This window comes from Nyctereutes procyonoides, unplaced genomic scaffold, assembly GCF_905146905.1.
Source record: "Nyctereutes procyonoides isolate TBG_1078 unplaced genomic scaffold, NYPRO_anot_genome, whole genome shotgun sequence".
Lineage (NCBI taxonomy): Eukaryota > Metazoa > Chordata > Mammalia > Carnivora > Canidae > Nyctereutes > Nyctereutes procyonoides.
Genome location: NW_026575131.1, coordinates 46,771,219 through 46,790,436, shown reverse-complemented (window position 1 = coordinate 46,790,436; position 19,218 = coordinate 46,771,219). Strand labels below are relative to the sequence as shown.

Genomic DNA, 19,218 nt, shown 5'->3' with positions numbered 1-19,218 from the left:
TGGGCCCCTTATCCCTGGATCTGATGCCGGTAATCCCCAGCCTGGCCGGTTTTTTGTTTCTGCAGTCCTATCTCAACCAGGTCCATGGGCTGCTTGGAGGCAGGGCTTGAACTCCTGCCAGGGTGTGCAGTCCAGAGGCCAGAGGCTTCCTGATTCTGTGCTGGAAAATGGTGAAGACACCCTCCTGACTTACACGTAGAAAGGAGCCTCAGAGATGTACTGGGACAAGGCTTGGCCCAACCCTGTGCCCATGGCCCCTGAACTCTCAAGTTCAAGCTTTTACCTGCCACGCTGGCCTTGAAAGGGCAGGGTGACTGTTAACATGGGGGCCACCCCAGCCATTTTTGCCCATCCCCCAACTCACCCCCAACCCCACGTGGGAGGCACAGAGCCTGAGGAACCAGCGCGGAGACCATGTGACCCTGGACTGGTTTCTCTGTGTAGCCTGCTGGCTCTGTCCTCAGGTCTTGGGCGGTTGCCAGGTGGGGAGGTGGCAGACGGGCATGCCACCATTGGCTGACCCAGCCAAGCCCAGCCTCCCCCAGTTCAGAGGTCAGAGGCCAGGGACAAAGACCCACCAGGAGGAGGGGAGTGGAGCTTGTGTGGCCTAAATCCCTCCGGACAGAAGGTGACAGGCTGGGGCTGGCAGGGTTGAGAGTGTTGGGTCTGGGGGGTGGGGAGGAGACACTGCTGCAGGCAAAAGCTTCCGGGAATCCAGCTGGCTGGGGGAGGATGATTTCCTTGTAACTGGATCTCAAGGCAACCTCCCACTGATTGAGTTTGAGTGTTTTTTCATAAGTCTCTCTCCTTCTCCCTCCTCCAGCCCAATCTCTCCCACTGCTTCTGCCTCTGGAAGTCCCTGGGTTCCCCGCTCCTCTCTGAGCCTCTGTTTGCCCACTTCCCAGCGCTCACCATCCCTGCCCCTCCCTGCCCCTCCCATCCGGGGCCCTCTCCCTCTGAAGTGAGCAGTTCACCGAGCTCACCTTTCTGCCCCAGTCCTGGTCCTCAGGGGTTCACCCTCCAGTCCCTCTGCCCCAGGATGTTGCAGGTGAGCCTGTCCTGGCTGGGACTGGGGCAGCTTGCAGCCTCCCCATGGGTGCTCCTGCTGCTGGCTGGGGCCACCTGGCTTCTGGCCCGGGTCCTGACCTGGAGCTACAGCTTCTATGACAACTGCTGCCGCCTGCGGTGTTTCCCGCAGCCTCCGAAGCGCAACTGGTTTTGGGGTCACCTGGGCCTGGTGAGTGTGGGTGGGAGGACAGGTTTGGGGTGTCAGGGGATGGACTTCCTGCGGGTTCGGGAATGGGGCTCAGGGGTGGGGCTGGGGTCTGGGACAGCGGTGAAGGGCTGCACAGAGCCGGGTCCCCTGGTGCCCCCACAGTCTCCTCAGGGCCATCGTCCAGGATCTGCTCCCTGCCTGGCCCATCTTTGTTGGCCTCAGGCCAGCAGGTGCTCCTGTCTGGGCTTCGGTTTCCCTGCAGGAATCAACTATGACTTCTCCCCTTCCCTCCCTGCAACTGGGTCAGAGGAGAGGTGTAGACTGTCTATCCTTTTCTTCTTCTTCCTCCTGTTGTAATCTTGCCTCCCACCCCCACGGTGTATATCAATGGGCCCCACCACCCAGCTTGGATAAAAGTTGACCACTTCCCCTTTGAGAAGGAATCACTCTGGTCTCAACCTTAACGGCCAAACTTATTTTACTTATTGCCCCCATCTGGCCAATCTTCACCTGCTCCAGCCTGGTTCCCACCCCCTGTTGGGCTTCCACGAGATGACCATGACCTCATGACCTCCCAGAAGCAATCTGACCTTGTGAACCACTGCATCAGGCCTGAACCTCCTTGTTCTCTGGGTTTTAGTGTTCCAGCACACCGCCCTCCACTGGGTTCCACTGGGCTCCTCCTTCACCCAACCTTTCCATGTGGGAAGACCTGAGGGTCCCAACCCACCCTCCATCTTCTCTGGATCCAAAGGCCATCACCTTACCCCGGGTCTAACTACCAAGTGGGTCATGGGCTCCTTCCACAAGTGAATTAAAAATTCAGGTCTCTCCAACCCCAGCCTCCCCTGGTTGAGTGAGGTCTCCTAAGCACCTCATTCTATCAAGTCAGAATTTGAACTCAGGCTCCCTCTTCAATCCTGTCCCACCCTCCATCTTGTCCATCCTTTCTTTGCCCACTTCTCATGCTTTGGGGCCCCTGGCCTCCCTCTTTTCTCTCCTGCAGTCTGGTCCTTCAGCACAGCCAGACATGCTGCCTCTATAGCCTCTCCTCAATCTATCCCTTCTCTGCATCCTCCTGTCACTTCTCCTGCCATATGCTTTAGCATCTTTCCTTGGGAAGCTCTCTCTCCAACTCCCTGGGCTCTTCCTGGCCACTCTTGTCTCCTCTTTAGTCTTGAAGAGATTTTTCTGAAGTTTAGCTTTTAACACCACTATTTGGCTGAAAATCATTCTATCGGATTGCCCATCATTCTGAACATAGAGACTTAATGTTGCCAGGCCCTGTGCATATCCTAGACACTCCAAGCTGCTCCTTTCTCTCCTCTATGAACCAAACCATTCCTATCTCAGGACCTTTACTTGTACTGCTCCTTTGCCAAGAAGGGCTTCCCTTCCTGCAGCCACTGGGTTGATCCCTCTTTTTCATTCTATTTTCAGTGCAAGTGTAATTTCTCCAAGCCTCGATTCACTTCCTCCCCATCAGACCTTGACCTCTGACTCTGTCCTGTTCAAGCTTAAACAGTAAATTGTCCAATTATTTGTGTGTTTTCCTTCTCTCCCACTAGATAACAGCACTGGGGGACAGACCTGATATCTATAATATCTAGATCAGGAGCTGATATACAGTTGGCACTTAATAAATGTTTGATGATGTCATGGTGGAAGCCATGTCCTAGGCTCGAGTGAACTTACCATCACCTTCCTTGGTCATCCAATGCCAACGTGATGGGTGTCCAACTCCTCCTCTCCCCTCCAGCAGACCAGCTCATTACAGGACAGAATGTCCCAAGCTTGTCCTGAAGGTTACCTAAAATTCTAGGTCTTGGAAATTTCTTACCAAGCCCTGGGGGTAGCAGGAATGTTATAAAGTTACAGCAGTTTCTATGCCCTCTCTAAGGCTTGGCCATGGAAACCGGTCTGGGTCACTCTTTCTCCTCCTTCTCGCTGTGTGACCTCAGCTGAGTCACTCTCTCTCTCTGGTCCAATCTCATCAAGTGCCTCAGGGTCCTTGGGGATCGGGGGAGGGGGTGGGGAAGGCAGTCACAAAGGTGAAAGTGACTTCTGTTCACCTTTTTGGCTCACCTGAGAGTATTTGTCAGGCCAGGATGGGGCACCCCAAGGGACTGGAGGGGATGCCTCACCAGGCTAACCCCCCCTTCTCCTTTTAGGGGATGTGACTTTGGTAATCTTCATTTGTAAAGGGCATGTCTTTTTTTCTTTTAAAAGACTTTACTAATTTATTCATGAGAGAGAGAGAGAAAGAGAGAGAGAGAGGCAGAGACACAGGCAGAGGGAGAAGCAGGCTCCACGCAGGGAGCCCGACATAGGACTCGATCCCAGGACTCCAGAATCACACCCTGGGTAGAAGGCAGGTGCCAAACCGCTGAGCCACCCAGGGATCCCTATGTAAAGGGCATGTCTGATGGAAGAGTCCATAAGTGCAGGGGAGATAGAGTTGGAGATGGAGATGGAGATGGAGATGGAGATGGAGATAGAGATAGAGATAGAGACAGAGATAGAGACAGAGATAGAGGGATCCCTGGGTGGCTCAGCAGTTTAGCGCCTGCCTTCAGCCCAGGGTGTGATCCTCATGACCCGGGATCGAATCCCATGTTGGGCTCCCTGCATGGAGCCTGCTTCTCCCTCTGCCTGTGTCTCTGCCTCTCTCTCTCTCTCTCTCTCTCTCTGTGTGTGTGTGTGTCTCTCATGAATAAACAAATAAATAATCTTAAAAAGAGAGAGAGAGAGAGAGAGAGAGAGAGAGAGAAAGATAGACAGGATGCACTATGTACAGCCTGGTAGGCAGTAGGGGCTCATAGGTGGGAGCTGCCCTCCTGTCTGATGACCAGAGTTCACATCTGTCCCCTGGGGTTTACCAGGGCTGGAAGGGCTGCAGATGCATCACCATGTGGGAAACTGGGGACTGTGTGGACTGGCCAGGACCTGACAGGATGCGGGGATGAGTCCAGTACAAGTCCTGAGGCCACTTGGCTGCCCACAAACCTCCCTCATGGGGACCTCTCTGAGGTTGGAAGGAGAAAAACCCCACTTCTCAAGCCAAGGTGAGCCTCTCTGTGGGGAGAGAGCATGTCTTCTCCCTGTGTCCTGGGATGCATCCTTTGGACGTGGAGAGCCTCCAGGACCCTCCTGTCCCCAGAGGGAAGGAACAGTAGGAAGCAGAGATTCCCTCCATCCAGGGAGAATCTGGACACTCTGTCCACTGTAGAGGCTGCTGGGGGCCTTGGTGCGGCTCCTTCTGTGGAGGTGACACCCCCTGTCTTATTTGTAGCCCTCCCCACCCCCCACTACGGAGCAGGACTTGAGGGTGGCTACCTACACCCAGGGACTTATGTTCTGCCTGGGGTCTTACTGTTTTTTGCCATCCTGACATTGCCTGGTCTGTCACCATGCCACATGTCCTCACCTGGAAAACATGATGGCGAGCCCCGGAGCAGCCAGCATCTGAGGGCTGCAAGCCCCTCCTTACCAAGCTTCTGGGAAGTCCCTGTGGATCCCAAGGCCCTTGCTGCTGCCAAGTGCCATTGGCCATTTCTTCCTTTCTGGACACTGCTTTGGGATGCTTGGAGAGACTCAGCCCCAGGCTCTGTCCTGGAGGAACTCAAATCTTGGGCATGTAGAGCTAGAGACGCCCCCAATTCTGGGTGGTCAGAGTGGGTCTCAGGGAGAGACGGGTGGTGGGGGAACCCAAGGGAAAGCAAGGCCTCTGCTCTTTGGGCAGGCTAGAAGAGTTCTTGGAGGAGGAGTTGTTGGAAGTGGGTCTGGAATGATGGGTAGGATTTTTTTTTTAAAGAAAAAAAGATAAAGTATAGGCTGTGGAGAGGAATAGCCACTTAAAGGCCTGAAGGGGACATAGTGAGCACCTGGTTTTTGAGCAGGAAGGAATTCAGTGCAGTGAGAGTGATGCCAGTGAGAGGAAGGGAAAAGGTGGTGAGGACAGCAGAGCCAGGGGGGCTGCAGGACCGTGTAAAGGCAGGGAGTTTATTCTGAGGTCTCTGGAGAGCCACAGAGGGCATGGAGGTGAGGAAGCACAGACTCAGGGAATGGAAGAGATGGAAAGAAAAATAGGGGTGAATAAAGAGAGAGATGCAGAGACAAAGGGAGAGAGACAGAGGACATACAGAGTGTAAAAGATACATACACATATACAGACGCAAACACATATCATCTATCATCTGTCCATCCATCTTTCATCTCTCTCCATCCATCCATCCATCCATCCATCCATCCACCCATACAGCCACCCATCCATTCATCAACTCATCCATCCATCCAACCATCAATCCATCCATCCATCCATCCATCTTCCATATATCCATCCACCCATCCATCATCTGTCCATTCATCCATCTTCCTTCATCCATTATCTATCTATCTATCTATCTATCTATCTATCTATCTATCTATCTATCTCAATCATCTATCTATCAATATATCTATCAATTAGCTATCTATCAACTACCTAAAGAGACAGATGAAGAGAGTGAGGGGACATGGAGAGACTCATAGATAGATAGGCACACAAAAAGACAAATAGACCAACAGAAGGAAGCTGACTTAGTGAGATGTAGAGGTATAGACTAATAATGCAAGCAGAAGGGGGTGAGGGGTTGCAGTGGGCAGTTGTAACCTTCTGGGGTCTCCTGCCTGACCTGGCCTCATTCCCCTCCCCCGCCCCTGCTATCCCCAGGTGAAGAGCAATGAGGAAGGCTTGAGGATGATAGAGGATCTGGGCCACTACTTCCGTGATGTTCATCTCTGGTGGATAGGGCCTTTCTACCCTGTACTGCGGCTCGTCCATCCTAAGTTTGTTGCCCCCTTGCTCCAGGCCCCAGGTATCTCTCCCAGAAGCCCCCAACCTAGCCACACCCCTGTTCCTCCTTCCAGTCCTTTCCATTTCTGGACAACTCTCCTTGCCTTACCATTAACCTGCTAGGTGACTCTGGGCAGGTCGCTGGCTTTCTCTAGTTGCCAATCCCTTTCAGTTTTGAGTGGTGGAAATTCAACACTGTTGGTCTAAGTAAAGAAGTGAATCTATTGACTGAAAAGCTGAGGGATATTGTCTTCAGGCATGGTTGGATCCAGGTCTTGAAACAGTGCTGTTGGAACTCTGTCTTCATCTTGTAGTTCTGTGTTCCTCTGTGACAGCTTCACTGTCATGCTTAAGTTCAGCCCCCATGGAAATGTGAGCTCTTTCTCTGAGGACCCAGAAAAAGTTGCAGGATTCCTTTAAATTGGCCTGGCCTGGATCACAGGGACCAATTATTTATCTAGTCGCTGAGAATTGACTGCTGATGCTTACGGTCATATGTTTAGCTCTGGAACAGAGGATCGGGTGACATGGTCATCCTCCTAACTACTTGGATTTGAGAGTAGAAGAGGGATGAAATCCTAGTTCCAGAAGGAGATGGATCCTGGGCAGGCAGATAGCACAGGTGTCCATTCATCAGCATCCCTGCTAGTGGGCATTTCCTGGATGAGGAAACCAAGACTAAAGGAGGCATACTAACTTCTGAAGGCTACATAGTATCCTGAAGCTTCTCTCTTGCTTCTCTGTGTTCTTGGCTGCTCTAGCTGCCTCTGCTGAGAGGGACTCTAAGCTGGAGGGGATTTTGGGGGTGAAGATGACCAGAGTGTTGTGGGGGAAGATCTACCAAACCTCAGGCTGGTTAACTGTGTCTGGTTGGGGCTGGTCTAGAGGCCAAGGGAGCAGTGGCGGCTCTCTTTGTGGTGGGAGGAGCACAGCATCTGAGGATGTCAGTAGACTTTGATCTCTTTAAGGACACAGGAACCCCTTACCTAAGCACTTAATGATGAGTATGACGTGGAAGGGGATACTGAGGAAGGCTAGGTCACACCTGGGCCACGTCTGGGACATTAATGAGACCTTTAAGTCCTGTTCAGGACCATTTGTGGGACACACTGAGGTCATGTCAGGTTGTCTTTGGGCCCACGTCAGAGCATGTTTTGTCATGTCAATATATATTATGCATGATGTTTCATGCCAGGACATGTTCATACATGCTGGGGCCATGTCAGAATTCCCAAGAGATGTCAGGGGGTTCTGGGACAGATATAGTGTCCTAGGTCCCTGTAAAGGCATTTTGTGGAGTACCAATTTGTGCTTGGGAGTTTCAAACATGTTGGACCAGGTAGGCCATGTCAAGCCATGTTGGGGTGTGTTGTGCCATGTTAGTGTGTATCTAAGTACATAGGGGTGTGTCTGTGGCCTCTGCCTTTGTTCCACTCTGTGCTGTAGCCTGGTCTGGTGTCCCCTCACCTCCCCACTCCTCTCTGTTTTCTCTACCCTTGTTCCCATTCCTGTTGTGCTGGGCTTGGAGGAGGTATGCAGACCCCTGTTGGGATCCTCCACCTCCCAACCAAAAGCCCCTTCCCACCTCTGCTCCATGGCACCTGATGGTCTATCTCTTGTGTCAGCCACCATCGTACCCAAGGACATGTTTTTCTACAACTTCCTGAAGCCCTGGCTGGGTAAGTAACGTGGATGAAGGGGGTTGGGGACAACTATGGGGTCTCAGTAGAAGACACTGCTCTTGCCCACTCCTTGTGACTGTCTCTACTAGGGGATGGGCTCCTGTTGAGTGCTGGTGACAAGTGGAGCCACCACCGCCGCTTGCTGACACCTGCCTTCCACTTTGAAATCCTGAAATCTTATGTGAAGATTTTCAACAGAAGTGCAGACATCATGCATGTGAGTTCCTAAAACCCAGGGTCCCAGCTGGAGCCTTGGGAAAAGGGGAGCAGCCTCAGACACATATGATCTGAAGTCCTGGCTTTGCTGAATGGCTTTAGGGCCATTCCTTTTCCTCCCCAAGCTTCAGTTTCCCCATCTGTAAAATGGGGGCAATAAGCCCTTCTTAAAGAGTGGTCAAGACGTTGTAATGGAATCATGATCCTGGCATATAGTAGGTGCTCATAAGGTTTTAGTTTGTAGTCTGCCTCACTGAAACTCTGTAAAATTTAAGATGAAGATTATATAGTAGCTCTTTCTGCATAGCTCTCCATCTTAAAACTCACTGGGTTGAAAGAATTAGTGTTTGTTATTGCTCACAAGATGATGAGTCAATAGAATAGTTCTTATGTTGGCTGGAATCACTCATATGTCTGTGGTCATGGGTGGGCTTGGAAGACAATTCTGCTTATCCAGGCTCAGCTCTGCTGCACATTTGGGGTGCTAGTTGAGGATGGCCTTGGAGGAATTATTGGACTCCTGCATTTGTCCCTCATCCTCCAGTAGGCTAGCCTGGGCTTGATCACCCGATGAAGGCTGGGCTCCAAGAGAATGAAGAGAAACATGCAATACCTCTCGAAGCCTAATTTCAAACCAGGCAAATATGACTTCCACCTTCTTCTGTTGACCAAAACAAGTCCCACATCCAGCTAGAATCAAGAGCTGGACAAAGAGGTTCTACCTCCTAATAGAAGACGTGCAAAACCTCGTTGCAAAGGGTGAAGGTATAGAGAGAGATGAAGAAGTGGGGACATTTTTCAACAGTCACCTACCACTATGATAATGATGAAGATGAGGATGAGAGCTAACAGTTATTCAGCACTTGCTGTATACCAGAAATGATGCACCAGTTCTATTGCATATGTTGTCTAATTTAATTTTCACAACCATATGAGGTAGAGGTGACTATTATTGCCCCTGATGGTTTCATGTGATGAAATTGAGGCTCAGAGAGTTTAGAGAACTTGCCATGTTCACACAGCTAGCAGATGAGCTAATAAGTGGAGCTGGGATCCCAACCTGGTTTGTCACACCAAAGCAAGTAATCTTAACTGTTACTATATCTTTGACAGGTAGAACCCAATGAGCTTTGACAGGAGGAAAGCAATGAATTGACCAAGGGCACACCGAGTGTAGGAGGTAGAGCCAGGATTTGAATTCAGGTCTTCTGACTCCCAGCCATGTTTTTTTTTCCCTTAGGGGTTCTTAATAGTAACAGTTTTCACTCCCACCCAAGCTAGCCTGGGCTTCCTGGAGATGGGTGTCTGAGGTGGAGGATAAGGAGGCTGGGCCTGGGGGAGTCCATCCTGGTGGTTGGGGCTGAGAAGAAGCTCAGGGGAGGCAGGGGCCAGCCCAAGATTTGCCGCTTTCTCTGCCCAGGCCAAGTGGAAGCGCCTGGTGTCAGAAGGCAGCACCCATCTAGACATGTTTGAGCACATCAGCCTCATGACCCTGGACAGTCTGCAGAAATGTGTCTTCAGTTTTGACAGCAATTGCCAGGAGTAAGTCTCTGCTCAAGGTCTGAAACATTAGCCATAGACCCAAGGGAGTAGATGGGGAAGGGAGGGCTGATTAGCACAATCAGAAGGGACTTCCTGGAGAAGATGGATCAGAACTAGACATTGAGGACAAGGGAAAGAAAGAGAAAGAGTGATCCTTTCAGGTAGGTAGAAATATGTGATAAAATCCAGGGGGCTATGATGAGCAAAGCATGTGCCACAGTGAAGAGCTACCTTGGGAATGAGGTTGGATGGGTTGGCAGGGTCTGTGTCTTAAGGACTTTCAAAAGCCAGGAAAAGGCATCTGAAGTTTATCTTGAGGTTTCCAGGCAGGCATGGAAGGTGTTTGAACAGTTGAGGGTCATGGTCAAAGCTGTTTTTGTACATCTGACTTTAGAGAAGACCAATTGTTGTATAGATATAGAATTCAAGGAGACCATGGAGAATAGGAGGCTTGAATTTGGTGAAGACAATGGGAGCAGATTTGGGAGAAACTAAGGAAGAATGGTCAGGGTCATATATTGTGTAGGAAAGAGAGGAAGACAAGCATGATACCCAAGCTCTGTCCTGGAGTCTGGGACATGAGACCATTCATAGAGGTGGGATAGAGGGAGAAGCATGCCTGGAGAAGCATGTCTCTGTTTTGGATAAAGGCCAGGGGGCTATGATGAACAAGGTAGGTGCTACAGTGCCTCTGGGCTTCTGGTTGGTAGGTGCGTCTAGGGTGTCATGCTTGTGGGTTTCTGGTTGGAAGGTGCTTCTAGGGTTTCATGTGGGTTAAGAAGCTGTTTCTTAAGGTTTTCTTGCCCTGCAGGAGTCCCAGTGAATATATTGCTGCCATCTTGGAGCTCAGTGCCCTTGTGGTGAAACGGAATGAGCAGGTCCTCCTGTACTTGGACTTCCTGTACAATCTCAGCCCTGATGGGCGGCGCTTCCGCAGGGCCTGCGAACTGGTGCACAACTTCACAGATGCTATCATCCAGGAGCGGCGCCATACCCTCATTAGCAGAGGCTCCTGTGACTTTCTTAAGTCCAAAACAATGGACTTCATTGATGTCCTCCTGCTGGCCAAGGTGGGCTTCCCTGGGATCAGAATTCAAGAGATAGAATGGAGCTTGACTTCAAATGTCATATGGGAGAACTTAGACTTGATCCAGAGGGTACTGGGGAGCCATGGAAGGTACTTGAGGAAGGGAGAGATGGGTCAGGAACACATTTTAGACATGACTCTGTGGAAGGCTTCCTGGAGGGGATAAATAGGAGGCTGGAGACCAGGGAGAAGACCTGTGGGTTGGGCTCTAGAGATGATGAGGGAGGATCCTGCTTTGATGATGGAGCCTGAGGAGTTGTTTCAGATTAGACTCAGACACCCTCAGAGCTGGTCTGATTCAAGAAATCTTGCCCTTTCTCCAGGATGAAGAGGGAAAACAATTGTCAGATGAGGACATTCGAGCTGAAGCTGACACTTTCATGTTTGAGGGTGAGTATCTCAGTGTGGGACCACAGGGGGACAGGAGTCTGTCCAATCCCAGGAACTTGGGAGGTGGACCCTGGACCACCTCATCCCACCCTATCCTCCCCATCTTCCCTGAGGGCCTTAATTAAAGGAGCTACCCACCCTCTGGTGCTGAACAAGCCCAGAGACCCAAGCCTGTCTGGCTGCCTCTCAGGCCATGACACCACAGCCAGTGGCCTCTCCTGGGTCCTGTTCAACCTTGCAAAACACCCAGAATACCAGGAGCGCTGCCGGCAGGAGGTGCAAGAGCTCCTGAGGGACCGTGAGCCTCAAGAGATTGAATGGTGAGTGCAGGTCCTTATGGTCTATTCTTGAACCCTTCTCATAGGCTTTGTTTCCCAGCTGGGGAAGGGGAAAGAACTTTTTGTTAATTTTGTCATTATTGTTTCCTGGGAATAGGGGTGGAGCCTGGAGGCAGGCTGGTAACCAGCCTGGAGAACAGGGGAAACAGAAAGATGTGTGTCCATATTTATTGCTCTGTTTTAATAAAATCAGTTCCCCTTTTTGAATACCACTTTTCTCCTTTGTAAATGGGGTGGGGCAGGGAATCTCTCCTCCACAGGGCTGCTTGGAGAACTGTGACACTGTGTTTAGAACAGATGCCATCCAGCATGTGTTCAGTAAACGAACTTCTCCCCTCCTTTGCTTTTCTGCCTGAGGTTACACATTTCCCCCCAAAGACCCTTACTCCCCTTAATTTGTGCTCTTATATCTAATTATAGATTCTAAACAATCTATTCCAGGCATTCACAAGAGGTCTTTGGGTGTAAAAATTATTACCCATTTCTTTGTTTGGTAAACGTGTCCACACTATCTGTCCTCTCCCAACTCCGTGTCCAGTCCCATTCGAGTCTTACCTGGACAAGGCTGACACATAGAGGAAAGAAGGTGGGCGAGGCTGGATAGTGAAGCAGCAAATAAGAATTCACCACTCTGGTTGTGGGTAGTGGACATCCAGGTCTTGTGCAAAGGCCAGGATGGAGGCATGCAGGAGTGAGCCTGGCTTGTTAGGGAGGAGGTAAAAGTGGCTAGAGCCTCATGAAATTTACAGTGTAAAGAATCAGAGGGGCTTTCAGTGAGGCTAGTCCTTCCTGGAATGCTTTGGAAACCCTGTGAAGACTTTCCAAATGTGTCAGTTCAATTTTCTGGGAAGCCAATATTGGATAAAAGATAAAAGTGGGCAGGGATGCTGCCGTTAGGAGAGTCTCACGTTGGGCAGAAATGCTCAGGAAGCAAGGACCCACTGTGCCCTATTATTGGCTGGGAGCCATGCAAGAAAGCATGGGCTGGAGAGAAAAGTCAGATATTCTTTTTTTTTTTAAAGATTTATTTATTTATTTATGATAGACAGAGAGAGAGAGAGAGAGAGAGAGAGAGAGAGAGGCAGAGATACAGGAGGAGGGAGAAGCAGACTCCCTGCAGGAGCCCGACGTGGGACTCGATCCCGGGACTCCAGGATCGCTCCCTGGGCCAAAGGCAGGCGCCAAATCGCCGAGCCATCCAGGGATCCCCCAGATATTCTTATTAAAAATATCTGTAGCTACAGGGGCAAACTGGGAGAGGATGAGCTAGAGCCTGGGAGTCTGGGGTGGGGGCAGATTTGTGGCCAAGGGCTGAAAGATGCAGAGAAGATGTTGAACTGGACACTTTGGAGGTAGTGGCCTCAACTTCAAGGCTTTGCTCAGCACAGCAGTTCTGTGAAGTGGAGAAGTCTTTGTGTGCATCTCCCAACTTCAATTATGTGCCTGGTAAAAATTCAAACAGCATGAAATGGTTTGCCATGGATATAAGTCTTCGTCTTTTTCCTTTCTTAGCTTTGTTGAGGTATAGTTGACACATAATACTGTGTAAGTTTAAGGTGTACAACACAAGGATTTGATATACGTATATATTGCAAGATGAGTAAAAGGTTAAATTCTTCTATTATCTCACATAAGCCTCCGTCTTATGCCAGCACCCCAATCCCATCCCCACCTTCCAATGTTCAGCCTATACCCACATGTATTTGTCCTCCATCTCTGTTACTTTGCTCATTCAGTTTTTTTTCTACAACTGAAAGTATACACAGAACATTCAGGCATGCGTGTTGAGAATATAACTTCAAGGTCTTTTCTTCCCCCCCCCCCAAGATATAAGTTTGGGAAATTAATTTGAATTACAAAATCAATAATGGGAAGAAGACTTTTTATTGTTTCTTGCACAAAATGAAACACTATGGAGAAAATTATGTTCACTTTTGAAAATTAGGTGAACCCCAAGCCTAATCAATCCCCTGTCTCCTGAGGGGTCTCTAGGGATATCAGTTTGTCATATGTTCTTTCAGGCTTTTCTGAAATTCTTATATTTATATTTATATGATTATTATAGTTTAATAGAAATATGCGCCCATACATTTGGTCACTTGTTCTTTTCACTCAATATTACAGCTTAGAGCTCCTTTCTGAGCACTGTATAGCATTGCATAAGTTTTTCAGCTCCCCACTCTGTTGAGGGCGTTTATGTGAAGATTTATAGTATGACAGATATTGCTGAAATTCCTTTCAGCATCTCCGTACTGATATACCCTATTGTGTATGTTAGGACTAGTGATCCCTATTTCCACCTTTTTGATAGCTGCACAGTATGCCATCACATGAATGTACCATAATTTATCTAAACATTTCCTCTGTCGATGGACATTTGTGTAGTTTGGGACGTTTTGCTGTAATAAACATGACATAGCAAACATCCGTGTACCCTGATTTTTGCTCATGTGTGTGGATGTCTCTCCAGAACAAATTTCTAGAAGTAGTGTTGCTGAATCAAAGACCATTTGAGTTTTCACAATTTAATAGCTCTTGGCAAGTCCACTCCTACAAACAGATTTTCAGAGTGCCAATTTCCTTGCATACTTTCTGACAATGTGTGTTATGAAACTTTAAAACTTTCCCCAATCTGTTAGGTGAATATAATACTTTGTTTTTCTAATGAACATCACTTTAAGTGTTGGTAAAACAGCACTATTCTTACATTTATGAACCATGCATATTTCTTTTTCTGTGAAGCTGTCAGTTTGCATAATTAGTCCGTTTTACTTTGAGGTTTTTTAAAAATTGATTTATTAGGACTCTTTAAATATAAAGAGAACTAGTTCCTTTTCTGTTATGAAAAAATTCTTTCCCAGGATGTCTTTTGACTTTATTTTAGTTTTCACTGATTTATTTGTGGTCACATTTATTAACTTTTTTAATAGCTTCTTTTTTTTTTAATGCTTGAAAAAGCTCTTCAGCATCGGGTGTTATGCCTAATGTTGGCAAATTGAACTCCAATTAAAAAAATAAATAAATAAAAGAAAAAGCTCTTCACACTCTAATGCTAAACTGTAAAACTTGTTTGTTTTCTTCTAATGGATTTAGTTATTAAAACCATTTTATTTAATTTAAATTTTACTTAATATTTTTATTATTATTTCTTATATTTGATCCTTTTTCCATATGAAATCTATACTGGTGTAAGTACTGAAGGAGGAATCTATTTTTTTTCCTTCAAATGGCTAACTATTTCAACAGATTTTGTTACATATTTTGTATTTGTCTTAGTACTTTAAATAATAGCAGCTTTACAATAAACAAAATTTGTCCATTTATTGGGGTTTATTTCTGGGCTCCATTCTGTTCTATTTATATATTCATATATAAGCACTAAGCAGTCTTTATGATCATATTAAAAAACATTTTCGTACTCGATAAAGTTCTTCCTATTTCATTACTTTGCCTTTACATTTTTTTCTTGAATTTTTATTTTTTTCATTTGAACTCTGTGATTGGACTGGGTAGTTTGAAAAATAGCCTTGAAAATTTTAATTAGTTATTTGGACGTCAGGTGCCAAGGAAGAAGTTAACTGTGGCCCTCAATTCATGACTACTTATCATTTTTTAATGCAATACTTATTTCCATTCATTCAAATTCTCCACTTCCAGCTCCCCACCAATATAATTCTAGAGTGTCTAATCCTTTTATTTGCATAATTTGTTGTTTTGGGTGAATGCATTTTAAAATTCACAGATATGTGTTATATCACAGACCTCTGCTGGTTCTTACCTTTTTCAGAAACATAGTACTATGATTTTATTAGACATCCCTGGTTCTAAGTACCTTTAGGTTAATGCTTTGAATTGTCATATAGAACTTCCCTTTCCAGTCCTTTAGAGCTGAACATCCAGGAGAGCTCAATCTCATTACTGCAATGAACATCTTGGTGTGCATGTCCTTGTCTGCCTGAGAATTTCTCTGTGTTTTATGCCCGAGAGCCAGCTTGCTAGGTCGCAAAACATACCTTGCCTTTCTTTGACCACAATGATGCCTCCAGAGTGGTGGCTCCTGTCTGTACCTTCACTATCAGCACATGGGATCTCTACTCCTACACACCAGCTACTTAATCCTTACCATCACCCAGCTTGTTAACTCTACCCTCGAATAGATGTGAGGTAATAGCTCATTGCTATACAATTTCCATTTCTTGCATAACTTTGAACTTCTCTTCATGTTTTAAATCTCTGAGTTTGAGCTCCCATGAATTCCTAGATCATGTCCTTTGTCTACTTATCTCTTGAGTTGCCTGTCATTTCTCTTGTTGATTTGCAGGAATTCCTTGTATATTCATGATATTGTTCTAGATCCATATGTTTATTGTTGATAATCTGTGAGTTTCTCATCTGAATGTTAATTTGGTCCATGGTGCCTTTTGTTAAACAGAAATCCTTAATTCTGTGCATATTTTTCATTTTCCTTTTTTTGGTTTTCCAGTTTATGTTTTGGGATTTTTAAGAATTCTTCCAACTTAAAGATCACAAAGATGTCTCTATGTTATATCTTCTTTTAACTTTATGGTTTTACTGTTCATGTATAAGAGAAGACTCCATCTTGTATATGGAGTGCATGGTGATGGTTCTTTTTGTTTCCATATAATCAGTTGTCTGAACCATCCATTGTCCGGGGTTGTAGAACCTCCTTTACCAGATGCCATATTTTCACCTATTTACATGCCTGTCTGTGAGCTCTCTATCCTGTCCCATGGATCTATTTTCTTGTTCTTGCAACAGTGCCATGCTGTGATTTTCTTTATTATTACCACACTTTTATAATAGGTCTTAATATCCAGTGGATGAATTGTCTTTCTTTGATCTTTTATTTTTAAATTGATAGAGCTCTTGAACTTTAATTTTTTCAAATTGAATAAAATTACCGAGTTCCAAAAATATCAACTAGATTTTTATTTGATTGCACTGAATATATCGATTAACTTAGAAAGAATCCACACCTTTTTATTATTAGGTCATCCCACCTTAGTGTGGGTCTTATTTGTTCAAATAACCTGTTAAGTCCAGTACCAAGATTTCATTTTCAGCTAATTGAATAACTAAAAAAAACTTTCTTATGCAAATATACTACGCTTTTAAGGATACCCTGTGAGAACATGAGAGACTCCTAACTCTGGGAAATGAACAAGTGGTAGTGGAAGGGGAGGTGGGTGGGGAGGATGGGGTGACTGGGTGACGGGCACTGAGGGGGCACTTGACGGGATGAACACTGGGTTTTTTGCTATATGTTGGCAAATCGAACTCCAATAAAAAAATATACAACAACAACAACAAAAGGTTACCCTGTGACTGTTGTATTTTTCTCAGAAATACTTCTAAGAATGCTAGGCTAAATTTCCTTCTAGTAGTGACTTTTGTGATTTTCATTTTCTTTTTAAAAATTTTTTTTATTGGAGTTCAGTTTGCCAACATATAGCATAACACCCAGTGCTCATCCTGCCAAGTGCCCCCCTCAGTGCCCATCACCCAGTTGGTCTGAGGGTTGTGGGTTATTGTTAAGCTGTTCTTTTTTTTTTAAGATTTTATTTATTTATTCATGAGAGACACACACATAGAGAGGGAGAGACACAGGCAAAGGGAGAAGCAGGCTCCATGCAGGGAGCCCGATGTGGGACTCCATGCTGGGTCTCCGGGATCACGCCCTGAGCCGAAGGCAGACGCTTAACCGCTGAGCAACCCGGACGTCTCGATTTTCATTTTCTAGTGGTTAAATTTTTGGCTCATCTGGAGTTTATTTTGTTATAGAAGTGAGGGTCAGAGCAAGGAAGGGAGAGTCTCCAGGAGCAGAAGGAGGGTTTGGGGGGGTGTCTTTGATACGATTCGTGGATAATTGTTGGGGGGCTTCCTTAGGGACGACCTAGCCCAGTTGCCCTTCCTGACCATGTGCATCAAGGAGAGTCTGCGGCTGCACCCACCTGTCACAGTCATTGCCCGCCGATGTACCCAGGACATCGTGCTCCCCGATGGCCGTGTTATCCCCAAAGGTGCCCACAGCATCAGGGGTAGAAGGGTGGTGGTCCCATCAGCTGAGACCTCATCCTGACTGTTCCCCTTCTCTCCCATAGGGAACAACTGTGTCCTCAGCATCTTTGGGATTCATCACAACCCGTCAGTCTGGCCGGATCCTGAGGTGCTGCGCATCCCTCTTCTCTATCCCACCACCTGATGAGGGGGCGGAGTCCTGACCAGGCGTGTCCTATAATCCCCCTCCACTGTATCCACTTGTCTTTTGTATCTGGGTATAGGTATCTTGAGAAACCCTGACCAGCAGCCCTACCTCTCTGTGCCCCCAGGTGTACAATCCCTTGCGCTTTGACCCAGAAATCCTCCAGAAGAGGTCTCCCCTGGCTTTTATTCCCTTCTCTGCTGGGCCCAGGTGAGCCAAGAGGGTATGTGAGGTGGGAATGGGGTGGTGGGGGCAGGGGTCTGGGACTGAGATCCCAGGAAAGTCTGTGGGGGAGGGAAAGGGGGGACGTTGAGGATGGCTCTCCTGGTCTCCCCTCCTCCGGAGGTTAGGAGTAAGGGTGTGGGGAGTGGGGGCGGCTGGGTCCAACGAGGGGTCCGCGGGGTGCTCAGCATCTCTGCCGCGCGCGCGTCTGCGGGCCTGAGTTCAAGGCTGGGGTCTGGGCCCAGCTCCCGGGATGGACGGGCGAGCCCCCAGCGGGGTCCCAGGCACGTCAGCCCCCTTGTGCATCCCTGCGGGCGGCGATGCGGGTCCCGCCCGGGCTGGGTTCTGGGCGCGATGGGCCCTGCCGGGCTCCCTGGCGAGTGCGAGCCCCCCTCCGCCCTCAGGAACTGCATCGGGCAGGCGTTCGCCATGAGCGAGATGAAGGTGGTGCTGGCGCTCACGCTGCTGCGCTTCAGGGTCCTGCCCCACGAGGAGGAGCCGCGCAGGAAGCCGGAGCTCATCCTGCGCGCCGAGGGCGGACTTTGGCTGCGCGTGGAGCCGCTGAGCGCGCGCCCCCAGTGACCCGCCAGCTCCCGGCCGGGCGCAGCCGGACCCGCGCGCCTCGCTTTGCAGGTTCCCGGGGATAGAAGCGCGTGGTCTCCCCGGCGCGAGCCTCACGGAGAGCCAGCAGGGGGCGCGTGGGCCCCGCGGGAAGGCCGGGGGTGGGGTGGGGCGAGGCGGGGTGGAGGGGAGCCTGGGTCTGGGCCCGGCCCTGAGAGCCCTTCCAGCTCATCCCAGATCCCCAAGCTGATGGCAGGTTCTCTCAGAGCCCATTAAGGGAGTCTGTCCCGTAGGCAATAGGGAGCCATGGGAGGTGTTTTTTTTTTTAACAGGAGAGGGACCAGCGTTAAGGACTGAGTTAAGGGGCATGTTTGAGGTTCTGGGTCAGAGGAGGGCCCATAGTGGCACCACACTCTGATCGCCCTGACCTCTGTTCCTATCTAATATACCCGAACTTTTCTTACCTCCTAATCCTTCACTGTGTTTCTATGGTTACCGTGTATACTTAAACATGGCAAAATATAGATACTTTATCCTGTGTGTCTGATCATTGAAATCACTTTATTTGTTAAATAGCCTGCTGTTTTTGCTGGTTTTCACTGGTAGGGTTGGTGTACTTGTGCCTGGTTATCTTCGCCTGGGAGTTTATCATATTTGAAATAACATTTGTAGAATTTGAAGAAGGTAGCATTGTCTAAGGAGGAAGTCTTGGAGACTTGCTGGTTGAAGATAATGTTAGGTGAAGTTCAAGGCTTGTGGTGCCCAAGATCACGAAGGCAGTTTAAATTCTAGCTGAGATCACACTTGTAGGCTCCTCCACTCTGTGTGCTCTTGCCTTGAGGGGTGGAGCTTTTTGAGGTTTCTACTTATGTATGGAGGGTCTTCTTGCAATTCCTCTTTCTCCTAT

At 48.0% G+C, this 19,218-nt stretch overlaps 1 protein-coding gene across 7 annotated transcripts; it reads left to right on the top strand.

The window, feature by feature from the left end:
• Nucleotides 1-439: 439 nt before the first annotated feature.
• On the top strand, nucleotides 440-18,858 carry LOC129521513 (cytochrome P450 4F3-like). 7 transcript variants are annotated; one of them, XM_055343033.1, is made up of 13 exons: nucleotides 440-628; nucleotides 1,039-1,237; nucleotides 5,928-6,072; nucleotides 7,676-7,729; nucleotides 7,822-7,949; nucleotides 9,369-9,490; nucleotides 10,302-10,560; nucleotides 10,901-10,967; nucleotides 11,158-11,287; nucleotides 17,213-17,346; nucleotides 17,428-17,492; nucleotides 17,656-17,738; nucleotides 18,155-18,858. In XM_055343033.1, the coding sequence occupies exons 2-13, from the start codon at nucleotides 1,040-1,042 to the stop codon at nucleotides 18,330-18,332; spliced, it is 1,563 nt and encodes a 520-aa protein (XP_055199008.1). In that variant the 5' UTR covers nucleotides 440-628; nucleotide 1,039; the 3' UTR covers nucleotides 18,333-18,858. The 7 variants fall into 7 exon arrangements, with proteins under 7 accessions (XP_055199008.1, XP_055199010.1, XP_055199012.1 ...); XM_055343035.1 differs by lacking the exon at nucleotides 1,039-1,237 and adding an exon at nucleotides 4,099-4,281 and having other exon boundaries at nucleotides 444-628; XM_055343036.1 differs by lacking the exon at nucleotides 440-628 and adding an exon at nucleotides 4,099-4,281 and having other exon boundaries at nucleotides 1,131-1,237.
• The last annotated feature ends 360 nt before the right edge of the window (nucleotides 18,859-19,218 follow it).

Bases quoted from the DNA above. Each gene is read 5' to 3' on its own strand.
- LOC129521513 (XM_055343033.1), top strand. From the start codon at position 1,040: ATGTTGCAGGTGAGCCTGTCCTGGCTGGGACTGGGGCAGCTTGCAGCC. The intron at 10,561-10,900 runs GTGGGCTTCCCT...CCCTTTCTCCAG, and splicing joins ATGTCCTCCTGCTGGCCAAG to GATGAAGAGGGAAAACAATT. The intron at 17,493-17,655 runs GTGCTGCGCATC...CTGTGCCCCCAG, and splicing joins CAGTCTGGCCGGATCCTGAG to GTGTACAATCCCTTGCGCTT.